This window comes from Otolemur garnettii, unplaced genomic scaffold (genome assembly GCF_000181295.1).
Source record: "Otolemur garnettii isolate 467f Iridium unplaced genomic scaffold, OtoGar3 scaffold00001, whole genome shotgun sequence".
NCBI lineage: Eukaryota > Metazoa > Chordata > Mammalia > Primates > Galagidae > Otolemur > Otolemur garnettii.
The window spans coordinates 70,347,939-70,360,309 of record NW_003852396.1 but is presented as its reverse complement, the minus strand read 5'-3'; the positions used below and the strand labels follow the sequence as shown (position 1 = coordinate 70,360,309).

Below are 12,371 nucleotides of genomic sequence, written 5' to 3'. Positions count from 1 at the left end.
AGGCGGAGTACCTTTTTTTTTAACAGAAAAATGTTAAGTAACAAATATAGAAGAAATGGAAGAAATATAAAAATCATTTTGAACCATGAGTAATAACTGATACAGGCAAGAACCTATATGAATAGTTGTTAAACCCACTGTGTAAAAGACAAGACAAAGTGCCATCACGTGTTCTGACGATATGGATAACATGCCACAAGAAAGCTCTAATGCAGGGGTTCTCAACCTTCCTAATGCCTCGATGTATTTTCATTGTTACAAAGGCGTCACGACCCACAGGTTGAGAACTGCTGCTCTAATGTCACCTAGCCTGACAATATACAACTTGAATCTACCCTGGGGAAACAATCAGACAATAAACTATGTAGCATCACGGAAACAACTGGTCCAAACTCTTCAAAAGTGTTGCTACCATAAAAGAGAAAAGATAATGCAGGGGGTGCCTTTCCAGAACAAAAGAGACTAATGGACGTGACAACGTGTCATGCATGAATGGGTCCTTGGATGGGGAAAGGTACAATGTGAACATGGACTATAGATGGGACAGTGTGCTTTCATGTTAAATTTCCTGAGTGTCATAATTATATGGTGGGTAAATAGGGCCAGGGATGGTTATCAACCCTGGTAGGTCAAATTCAACCCCTATCACCTGTTTTCAGATAGCCTTTGTGCTAAGAATGTTTTCTGCAATTTTTTTTTTTTTTTTTTGAGACACAGTCTCACTTTGTTGCCCTGAGTAGAGTGCTGTGGCATCATAGCTCACTGCAACCTCAAACTCTTGGGTTCAAGCAATCCTCTTGCTTCAGCCTCCTGAGTAGCTGGGACTACGGGTGTATGACACAATGCCTGGCTAGTTTTCTTTTATATTTTTAGTAGAGACGGGGCCTGGCTCTTGCTAAGGCTGATCTCGAACTCCTGTGCTCAAACAATTTACCTGCCTCAGCCTTCCAGAGTGCTAGGATTACAGGTGTGAGCCACCATACCCAGCCTACAATTTTTGTTGTTGTAGAAACAGAGACTCCCTTTCTTGCCCAGGCTAGAGTGCCATGGTATCAGACTAGCTCACAGCAACCTCATCCTCCTGGGCTCAAGTGATCCTCCTCCTCAGCTTCCCAAGTAGCTGAGACTACAGGCGCCTACTACAATACCTGGCTAATTTTGTCTGTTTTTAGCAGAGATAGGGTCTCACTTTTGTTCAGGCTAGTCTTAAACTCCTAAGCTCAAGTGATCTTCTACCTCAGAATCCCAGAGTGCTAGGATTACAGGCATGAGCCACACCACATCTGGCTAGCTTTTGCCATTTTTTAATGACTAAAAAAAGGTCATTTCATTTCATTTATATTCTTTCCTTTTTTTTTTTTTTATTTTTTTTGAGGCAGAGTCTTATCTCAGCCCTGGGTGGCATCATAGCTCACAGCAACCTCAAATTCTTTGGCTTCAAGAGAACCTCCTCCTCAGCCTCCCAAGTAACAGGGACTACAGGCACCCCCACAAGGCTAATTTTTTCTGTTTTTAGTTGAGATGGGCTCTTACTCTTGCTCAGGTCAGTCTTGAACTCCTGAGCTCAAATAATCCTCCTGCTTCAGCCTCCCACAGTGCTACGATTACAGGCGTGAGCCACCACACCCAGTCCATTTATGTTATTTTCATATATTATATGAAATTCAAATTTCAGTACTTATAAATGAAGTTTTATTGAAACACAACTATGCTCTTCATTCTTTCATCCATGATGCTTTTGTACCACAACAGCAGAGTTAAGTAGCTGTGACAGAGACTGTATGGTCCATGAAGCTTCAAATATTCACCAGCTGGCCTTTTCAAAAGAGGCTCGCCCACCTCTAGTATTACTCTTAGGAAATAGAGGCTGATGCCTTACTCTTAGGAAATAGAGGCTGAAATGTTTAGAGGTAAACTGTCCTGATGCTTATAATGATATCTCAAACAATTCAGAAAACAAACAAACAAAAAAAGAATGTGTGCGTGTATGTGTGTGTGAGTATGGAGAACAAGAGAGAAAGCAACATTATAAATTGTTAACAACAGGTAACTCTAAAAGCAGACATGTGGGTGTGCATTAGACAATTCTTACAACTTTTCACCAGTTGTAAACTTTCAAAATAGTGGAAATTAAAATAAACAAGTATGAAAAGCACTTGGTCACGCATGCATACACACACACACACACGCACGCACACATACACACCCAACCTGTCTCAAATGCCCCTTCTTTTCTTCGTAGACAATCCTGTTAATTCCTCACTCCTCTGAGCTCCCCCAAACATGGTAAAACCTGCCTGTTTCCATCACAGCTGTGGCACTGCAACTGTCTGCTTACTCTCCCATCCAGGCCAGGTACTCAGTGTCTCTCAGACTCTATTCCAGAGAGTGTGCCGGGAAGTTCTGAATGTCCAATTTCAAGTTTTAGATGAAATCTCCATTTTTTGATGGAAGCTGAAATGGGAATACTGAAGCCCCATTTCACATCTGCTTCTCCCAGAACAGTAGCACACTGGCAGGCGGGAAGGCTGCCTGGCCTGGGGCAAGTAATTCCATTACACAGTGTCCTCTTTAGAAGGGCCCCTGGGAAATCTGTCCAGTGACAGTGCCCAGAAGGGAGGACCTCCTCAGAAGGCCTCTGGGACTTCTCACGTTATGGGCAGAATGCACTAGTAGCCAGCCAGGCTCCCACTCTCAGGGGCTGCTAGATCTGGAGTCTGCATAGCTAACGGTGCAGATAGAGGGCATTATGGTGTGCATTTTTAGTCTCGTTCCTGGCTCCATGTAGGGTCTCCACCCTTGTTTTTCTTTCCTCTTTCTCTCTCCCAGTTTTAATATGTTATCATGGTATATTTTATGTATCCTGCTAGGCTGCCCTAAATCCCTGCTGGAACAAGCTGAGGTCTGAGCGAAAACTTACGCAGAAACCCTGAGCTGGCCTCCTCATTCTTCTGCCTCTTTACAAAACCGCACGCCTGCATGGCACCTCCAAGCACCTCACACCTACAGCATCGTCTCTGGCCTGCAGGGTCTGAGGGTGGCTGGGGAAACCCTGGCAATGATTTATGGCATTTATAATTTCCAATAAGATGAAAAAGAAGAGGAAGGGGCATTTCTTTTCTAAACACACAGTTAAGTGCCAGACTCCTGCCAAAACAGCCAGGCCACGAAGGAAAGATACAGAATGGAATGACCATTCAGTCCTCCTAGACTCAGGCCCTGGATCTGTGCACACAGTGGGGTCAGCTTTCCTCCAGGGTGAGGAGAGACAGACAGGGAACTTGTGCTGGAAGGATGAGTAGAATAGAGTCAACCAAGACAAGGAGATAGTAAGAGGCACGAGAAGGAGGGGAGGCAGAGAGGACCGGGGGGTGGGGGGGACGAGAGGGTAGGTTCTGGAGTCAGACTGCACAGGTTTGAACCCCAGCTCAGCGACTCACCAGCTGTTTAGCTTTGTGCAGAATGACTCATCCTCTCCAGGCCTCAGTTTTCTCAGCTGTGCAATGGATAGAATAATACCTACATCACAGAAGTGTTGTTAGGATCAAATGCAATTATGGTCTAAAGCGCTGAGCACAGACCCAGACACATAGTAGGTGCTCAATAAACATTACCAGCTAGGCTTATGGTGACTACCAGCATTGTGTCTACTAGAGCAGAGTGTACATCTGAGGGACCATGAAAAGAAACGTCATATTGGATGGGAGTTACAGCTTTTGAAGGCAGGCAGAGGGTCAAGAAAAGACAATACCCAGGACGGCTTTGGGGCAGGACTGGACAAATGAATGCAGTTTATTTAGGATGTGGGGCTTCCAGCTGCTGGTCTAAAATCAGTGCCATGGTTCTGCCCACCTTCCTCTCCGCCCCCTGCCACACCATTCAGCCCACCCATCACCTGAGCAGGCAGAGCTGTCTTATGCCTGCTTTTCCCCAGCTGAGGCCTTAACATCCACCCCCCAACTCACACGTACACACATACGCACTTTCTTTGAGCTTTTTTGAGGCCTCCGATGCCTCTCATCTCTCAGATACCCAAAGATCAAAGCCTCCACATTGTCCTACAGCCTGCAGCCACTACCTCCTGCTCCCATCTGCTTGCTGACGTGCTGAGGCCTGGGAAAGAATCACCCCAGGAGAAACCTCCCGGCCACCAGCCCACCCTCTAAACTACAGGCCAAGCCCCCTCTTAACTAGCAAGCTAGTTTATAACCAGGCTGCAAATTGCAGGCTCTTTCCTCCCACCACTGACCCATGCCAGGCAGCAAGCCTGGGGTTGTCTCTCTGCTTTAGAGAGTCTCAATTTTCCTCCAGTAGGCTGTACCAAGGGGATAAACTGGTGGTAGGAGGAGGGGATCCTAAAAGTTCTTCCCTGGGCATTGCTCTAGATTTTTTTCCTTTGCCATTTTCTAAAGGCTAAGAAGCCCTGGTTTCCTCTGTTGAACTTCTATCCATCCTTCAACACCCATCTCCAATCTTCCCTGTTAAAACCAATCCCCTTCTTCCTGCTTCTACAGCTTACTGCAGCACTATAGTCACCAGTAACACTCTGCCTCTGTATTACCTGCCTGGGAATGAGTTTCCTCTTCTCCTACCAATTACACAGGCCCTCCTCCTTGTAACTGAACCATAGGTTCCATAAGAGCAGAGAGAAAGCTGCATGCACTTCTGTTACCCCAGAGGTTCCTGCTCAGGGAGTTGCTCTGTGTCTATGAGGCTGAACCAAATTTGGACCTGAAGTCACACATGGCCTGGGGTGGCTATTAATTGCTCCACCACCTTAGTCAAGTCTCTCTGTAAAGGGACCTCTTAGTGTCCTCTAGCATTGTGAAGAGGCATCATCTTTGGAGGAACTACCAAGGACCAGCTATGGGAGTCAGGACTGCTCACTTAACCTCTTCAGCCCTGTGTTTCTTCATCTGAACAAGAGGGGCAGCCACGGGAAAGAGCATGAGATGACAGAGGTGCTGATATACACCTGGTATACAATTGCTCAGTGGGCAACCAGACTTTTAAAACATGCCATGCATCCTTGCTGGTTCCCTCTCTTCACTTCCAACTCACACCTCAACCTGTAGCAATCTGGCTTCTACCCATGAGACTGCTCCCACTAAAGGGACCAAGACCTTCATGTCACCTGAGTCATGGGCCAAGGGACTTTCAGTCCTCAGGTTTCCCCACTGTAGCACTGGCCCCACCACCCACACCTCCTCCTCCTCACTTCTCACCATCTCCTCCTACCATCTATGACTTCTCAGCTCCTCTTCCTGCAAAGATTCTTTAACTAGAATTCCTAGGGAAAGGCCTCTTCTCTCTCCTCAAACATGTTTTCTGTAGGCAACCCTTCCCTTCCCAGGGCCTCCAAAATATGCATTTACATACTTAGTTCCCCTGCATCACAGAAGTGTTATTAGGATCAAATGCAATTATGCACTAAAGCACAGAGCACAGACCCAGACATGTAGTAAGTGCTCAATAACATTGACAGCCTGGCTTATTGTAACTGTAGACCCACACAACATTTGTCTGGACAGCCCTCCCTGGGCATTGCATAGGCAGCTTGGGCTCGACTCACCCCAACCTGAACTGCCTTCTCTGACCTCCTCAATCTCAGGCCACCTCACTCCACCACCCTGTGCATTCTAATTGATGTCCTCCCCAAACACACCCACCTACTGTATTAGTCTCCTATTGTCGCTGTAACTGCCACAAGCACAGTGGCGTAAAACAATACACATTTGTTACCTTAGAATTCTGGAAGTCAATAGCCAAAAAATCAAGCTGCTGGCAGGGCTTTACTCTTAATGGAGGTTCCTTGCCTTTCCCAACTTCTAGAGGCTGCCTGCAACCTTTAGCTCCTGGCCCCTTCCTCTATCTGGAAGTCCAGCAAGGCAGTGTCCTCCAATCTCTTCCTCTCTGACACTGACCCTCTTGCCTCCCTCTTATAAAGATGCTCGTAATGACACTGGTCGCACCAGACAATCGAAGATAAATCTCCCCATCTCAAGATCCCTAATCACATCTCCACAATCCCTTCTGCATTAAGGTAATGTATTTACAAATTCTGGGGATTAAGACATGGACATCTTGGGGAGGCACTATTTGGCCTCCTTCCCTGTGCTCCAATCCTCTGTGCTATTGCCCCATTGACAGAAAACATGCTGAGCCACCCCCTTCCATGTCCAGTGTCTCTAAAGGAACCTTCTGAGGAGATGAAAAAGCATAGCAGCCAGGGCCTTATCTCTATTCCACTCCCCACCACTCCTTCAGGAGCTCCGCCTCCTGCTGGCATCTTAAGGATGCTGAAGTCTCTCTAATCAACAAACCCCCTTGACTCCAGCCAGCTCTCTTTTATCTCTTTCTTCCACTTCTGATCATATCTGTAACCACGCTTCAGAGAAGTGACCATGCCTGGCCACCTCCATGCTAATCACGTTTCCACCCCCCAGAGCTCTCCTACAGGGTCTCTGCAGATAATTCCTTGTTTGGAGAGGTGGAAGTATCCTGTGCATTGTAAAACATTTAGTGGGTCTCTACCTTCTAGATCAGTGATTTTCAACCAGTGTGCTTTGGCACCCTGGTGTGTCATGAGAGAATCTTAGGTGTGCCGTAAAAACTTTTAAAGATCATTAATTAAGTCACTTTCAAAAGAAGTTCAAAGCACAGTAAGTACACTTTTTACTCTTTTTTTGATCAACATAATTTAAGTGTGCTGCAGAAGTTTAACTATAGGTTCAAGTATGTCTTGAGATTAAGAAGGTTGAAAAACACTGTTCTAGACGCTAGTAGCATACCCCTACCCTGAGCTGTGACAACTAAAATGTCTCTAGACATTGCCAAATGTCCTAGGTGAAGGGCAGGACTGCAAAATCGCTCTGGTTTGAGACCCACTGGTTTCCCTGGCCCTAAATCCAAGGGACGCTTTTCAGCCCTTCTCTGTTTAGTTTCTCAGCAGAATTTGATATTAATGGCCCTTGAGAACCTCTGCTCTCCCTGAACTTCTGGGTCACCCACTCTCCTGGTTTCCTTTCCACCTCCCTGGATGCTCTTTCTCAGCACCCTTTGAAGAATGAAGCGCCCTTTATGGGCCAAGGACTGCTGAAGTTCCTCAAAGCTTAGTCCCAGGCTTCCCCATCTCTCACACAGCCCAGTGTCCCTAGGGGCTTCCCTCCACATCCCTGGCCCTGCTGACCACCTATACATAGGTGACTCAACGTGACCCCTCCAAACCTCTCCTTCCAGCTCTAGACCCATAACATTCAACTGCCTACTTAGATATCTTGACATCACTCCAAACTCAACAAGTCCAAAGCCGAAACCATGATCCCTCAACCCAACATCCTCCATTTCTCAGAGAAAGGCACCTTTATCAATCTGTTGGGAGAGGAAACTGCAGATGTCCTTGACACCTTCCACTCCCTTACTTAGCCAATTAGGCCATTTTCAAGTCAAAGCTGTCATCTCTGACATAGTTCATCTCCACGTCTTTGCCCACATCCTGGCCCCAGCTTCCCCCACTGCTGACTTAGAGAACTACCACAACCCCCTGGCTGGGGTGAGGGGAGTGGGCATGCACTCTTGACCACCATCCCTGCCCTCCATCAGTTCTACAGGCTATAGTCTAAGTCTCCCTTTCAAAACATAAATGTGACAGGTCACTCTCTACTGGCCCTCACTTAAAACAATCTGAAAGCTTCTCACTATTCCCTAAAATAGAGAGCAAAAGTTCTGATTTGGCCCATTGGGTCCCACAAGGTCACGCTTCCACATCCTCTTCTAGGGTCCCATGTCTGCTGCACTCTGGGCACTGCCCCTTTTTCCGATTTCCTGGACTGGTCATGCTCTCTGCTGCCACAGGGTCTTTGCTTTTGCTATTCCTTCCATCTGGCTGCCCCTCTCCAATCTTCACATGGTATAAATTCTCTTCCTCCAACCACAGCCCGACTAGCAGGAAGCCTTCTCTGATCTCTGGCCATGTCACTTCTCTGGTTGTTCCCTTTCTCCCCACCTCATTATCGCTCCATCCCATATAGAGCTGTGATTTTAGATGGATTTATCTTATTCTTAGATTAATTCCATCTCCCGCACAGCAAACTCCATGAGGGCAGGATACACATACAATCTGGCCAGCCACTGTATTCCCAGGACCAGCATGGGGCTTGGCATAAAGGAGATACTCAAGATTGCTCCTTTACGGAGGGGGAACCCTCCTGCCCACTAACTGCCTTTCTCTGTTATCCCTTCTTCTCCCATCTCTGTCCAGTAACTCAAGCTTCGCTCCTATGAGCCATCTTTGGTAATCCTTCCTAATATCTCTGAAAACCCTTCTTCCTCACTTTGCATCCTATCCATCAATAAATCTTAAGGTTTTTCCCTCCTAAATCTCTTTCCCCTTTGTCTGCCGCTAGCACCTGAGTTCCAGCCACTATTCTTACCTTGGCCTCCTATTTGGAATTCTGATTTTCTGTGCTACAACCTGACTGAGTCACACGTCTGCTTGACTATGCTTGACACACTCGGTGGCTTTCCTGGCTAATGAAATGTACAATGACCTGCCCCTGCCTTCCTCTCCTGCTAAATTCTGGCTATTCTACCTTCAGGCTCATTGCCACCACCAAGCTGGACTTCTCCGAGTTCCTCTCCCTGCTCTTCTATCTGCATGGACTCTTCCAAGACTAACTGTGATTCATTCTTCAAGTTTTAGGCTAAAAGAAAACCTTCTTCAAACCCCTCACTAGGCCAATGAGAATAATTATAAAAACTGATATTCCTGTGTCTTACAAAGTACAAGCATAATCCTAAGAACTGTACCATTTTGACTCATTTCAATCTCACCAACAGGTGTAATTATCCTTATCATACAAATCTTCATTTACTAGAAGTAAATGACTCATCCAACATCACATCAGATTAGTGGTTCTCAGCCTTCCTAATGCCTCAGCCCTTTAATACAGTTCCTGTGGATCGAGACCCACAGGTTGAGAACCACTGCATTAGATGGTCAATAGCAAAGAAGGCTGACATTATGAACCAAGGCTCCAGGCCTCAGATACGTGGGTGCTATGAACACTGCTGTGTCCCTCTGTGCTATGTTCCTAAGGCATCCTGTATCCCTGCTTTGATTACAAGAATCACATGTGTACTTCTTTAATGCCTATCTTCCCACTGCCTGAGGACAGGAATTCTGCCTGTCTTGTTGAAGCCTTTACCTGCAGCACCTAGCCTAGCACCTGGCATTACAGCTTTGGAAGAAGGAAGCCATGGTCTGCATCCACAGCCCCAGCTCCAAGTCATCCACTCTGGAAGAGGAGTTAAGTAAACCTTTCAGAAATGCCACAGAATAGCCCGCCAGACACACAGGAGGACTCGTAGGGAAATTGCCCTGATTTACTGATCTACTGCCAGGTAATCTCTCTTCGCCTTGCCCTTGGGGGCACCTTGCCACCAAGCGTGGCAGCCACTCTGCTGGGGCAAGGGGACAGTCAGATCCATCATCCATTTGTCCAGAAGTGATGGCAGAAAAGCTCTCAGGCCAGGCAGGGCCAGCCTATATCTCTGCCTGCTGGTTTCCTTCCATGTTCTCTGACAGCCTCTCCCATGGAACAACCCAAGGAACACTCACCAGCCACGAGAAGAAGCCAGCTGATTTGTCCTGGGTGGAGATCTGCCCCTCATAGGGGCCGAAGATGTGGCCTTTGGGGATGACCTCATTTATGCATCGCACATCATTCTCTCCACTGGCTTCCTTTACCACCTCCATGCCCTGAGGGATGGTGAGGGCCGCCCGGTCTGGGATGCCCATGGGCACTGGTGTGTCAGACACAAACACTGGGGGACCATGGTTCGGGCATTCATCCACAAAGTATTCCTGGCAGGACTCACAAACTGGAGGGACAGAAAGAGGAGGGAGGGCCTCAGTTATTGCAAGGAGGTAGGATCTCACACAGAGAAACTGATGGGCTGACAGGAGGCCCACCCAAGGATAGCCTGGGCTAATAGAAAGCGCACTGTGTGGAACTCAGGAGTCCCAGGTCTGGCTCTACACTAGCCAGCTGCAGGCTCATGAATCATCAGTGGTAATAACCCTTCACCCTCCCCAGGGGCTCAAAGAAAGCACCTGTCAGTGCCAAGGAAGCCTGCAGATTCCTTTGTCTCAAGAGTGAGTATGGCTTTAGAGTTCAGTGGGTCTGTGTTTGAATTTCAACTGTACTTCCATGGGCCACAGGACCTGAGGTGGGATACTTAACCCTCACCAAGACTCAGTGTCCTCACCTGGAAAATGGGGCCAACAACAGCCACCTCAATGGTTAATGCTGAGGACTAATGGAGGCCTGGACCTGGGCCTGGTACATCACAGGTGAGGCCCTATCATTAGTACCATTGCTGCAAATTCCCTAAGCAAGGATGGGGCCACAAGACTGAAGGGAGGAGGAGCCCAGAGCCTCAAGCTCCACTTACACCAGAAGTCCACTTGCTGGAAGCTTTTGGGCATGATGAGGTCACGCTTCCCCTTCAGTTTCTTGGGCTCAACTTCCATGGCTGAGGAGTCTGGTCTCCTAGAGCTGGCCAGGACAGGGGCCAGCAAAGAAAGCAAAGACGCCATCAGAAAGTGAGAGCCCAGTGGGCAGAGAAGCTGGGGACACACCTGGCCAGGAGACCAAGGGGACATGGGGTGAGCAGAGGAGCCCCAGGCAGCATGCTGATCAGGGGAGGGTGTGGTAGAAAGACTGGAGCCCTGAGACCTGGGCCCAGGCCTCTCTGGGTCACTGCTTGAATTTTTCTAGAGCCTATGCCTCAGGAGCTGCCAGGAACAGGGTTAAGGAAGGTGGGCAGGGAGTCAGAACTTTTCTTAGGGTCCCCAACCAACACAGCCCAGACCTCCCTCCCTCTCCAGTCCCCACACAGGGGCCTCACCAGGGCTGGCCATACTCCTGGTCGCGGAGTGGTGAGCAGACCTCTGTCTTCACCACCGTCACCATGTCCCCTACGGCTGCCTTGGTCTGGGCCAAGCACTCCTTCATGTTCTCAGTCATTCTGTCCTGGGACGCAGGAGGTGGGACCAGCACAGGAAGAGGATCAAAGAGATAGGGAAAGAGGGGTGAGTGTCGGAGAGGGCAAGTGGGGGTCCCAGGGAGTCTGGTTACCCTCCCTGCCATCCCCAGAGGAAGCGCTTGAGAACACAGACAACAAAAACAGCTGTAGCTGGGCCAAGAGGAAATGCCATTTCTATCCCAGGCTGGTCCTGGGGACGAATGGAGCCACCAGCCCCATGGGGTCAGGGGCTTAGGGCAGCTCAGGCCAGAAGGCAGGAGTGGGAAGCACAGCCTGGACTCCAAGACCAAAGGGCAAAGTGCAGGAGGGTCCCACATGAGCCTGGGCACACAACTCTGTGAAAGGGAGCTGGGAAGGAACAACTCAAGTCCAACTGGGGCCAAGATGAGTGGGCACCAGAAATGGGCCCTCTGTGCCTGGCAGGGGGGCTCCTCAGCACGAGGCTGCCAGAGAGTGCTGCCAGCCCCTTTGCCAGCTCAGAGCAGGTACAGGCAGGGCCTGGGGGTGCTGGTGTGGGCAGGCCAGGGCTCGAGCCCCACACGGTTCTTCCCAGTCCCCTGCTTACCGCCCTCCACCACGGCGCCCCAGAGTCCTCATGCCAAACCTGGGGACAATCTTCAGGGCTGGGGTGGCACCGCCGCTCGGGCTGGGACCGCGCTGGGCCCCGGGACTGGGCGAGCAGCGTATGTGACTCACTACCCGGGGCCCTGCTGGCCACACCCCTGCTTCTCGGCTAATCAGCCCCCTGCTCCCCACCGGGGCCCCAAAGCCAGCGGCTGGGAGGGGTGTGGGGAAACATGACGGCCTGCCCCCTCCTCCAAGCCGGCGGGGCCAGGGTGTGCGGAGGGAGGGGGGCTGCCCGGGCCGGCCGAACCTTCCCCAGCCTCCCACTCCGGTCCCCAGCCCCCAGAGCCTAGTGGGTAGGGGCGCCGGCACACGAGTCCGGAGGGGACAGTGTGAGCTCCGGGGCAGCGCAGGAGGCCGGGCACAGGCCGGGGCGGGCAGGGCCCGCTCTCTGCCTCTCACCAGCCTTCCCGGCGGGGAGCTCCCAGCCCTGCCCGGCCCGGCCCTGCCCAGCGCCCGCCCCGCCCGCCAGCCCCGGCATTCCTTGCGGGGGCATGTGGCTTCTTGCCGGCCCCGGGGGCACGCAGTTGGCTGGCGGCCGGGAGGGGGGCTCTCGGGGAGCGGTAGGAAGCGGGCGCCGGGAGGGGCAGCGGGAGGGGGCCGTCGCGGGAGGCTACTCCGAGCCGAGCCTGGGCTGTGGAAGAATTCCAGGGCCTCCCGCGGGGCTCAGGCCGGGGAGAGCTGGGGGGCGCCCGGCG

The 12,371-nt window shown here is 50.3% G+C and overlaps 1 protein-coding gene across 1 annotated transcript in view; it reads right to left on the bottom strand.

Moving 5' to 3' along the window:
- PRDM11 (PR/SET domain 11) overlaps window positions 1–11,682 on the bottom strand; it is a 44,535-nt gene extending 32,853 nt beyond the window's left edge. The window contains exons 1-4 of the mRNA XM_012801762.2: window positions 11,615–11,682; window positions 10,912–11,036; window positions 10,456–10,559; window positions 9,620–9,882 (exon numbers count right to left, since the gene is read on the bottom strand). Coding sequence (XP_012657216.1) covers window positions 9,620–9,882; window positions 10,456–10,559; window positions 10,912–11,030 — 486 coding nt within the window. The 5' untranslated portion in view covers window positions 11,031–11,036; window positions 11,615–11,682. The remainder of the gene's footprint in view (window positions 1–9,619; window positions 9,883–10,455; window positions 10,560–10,911; window positions 11,037–11,614) is intronic.
- Window positions 11,683–12,371: the final 689 nt, after the last annotated feature.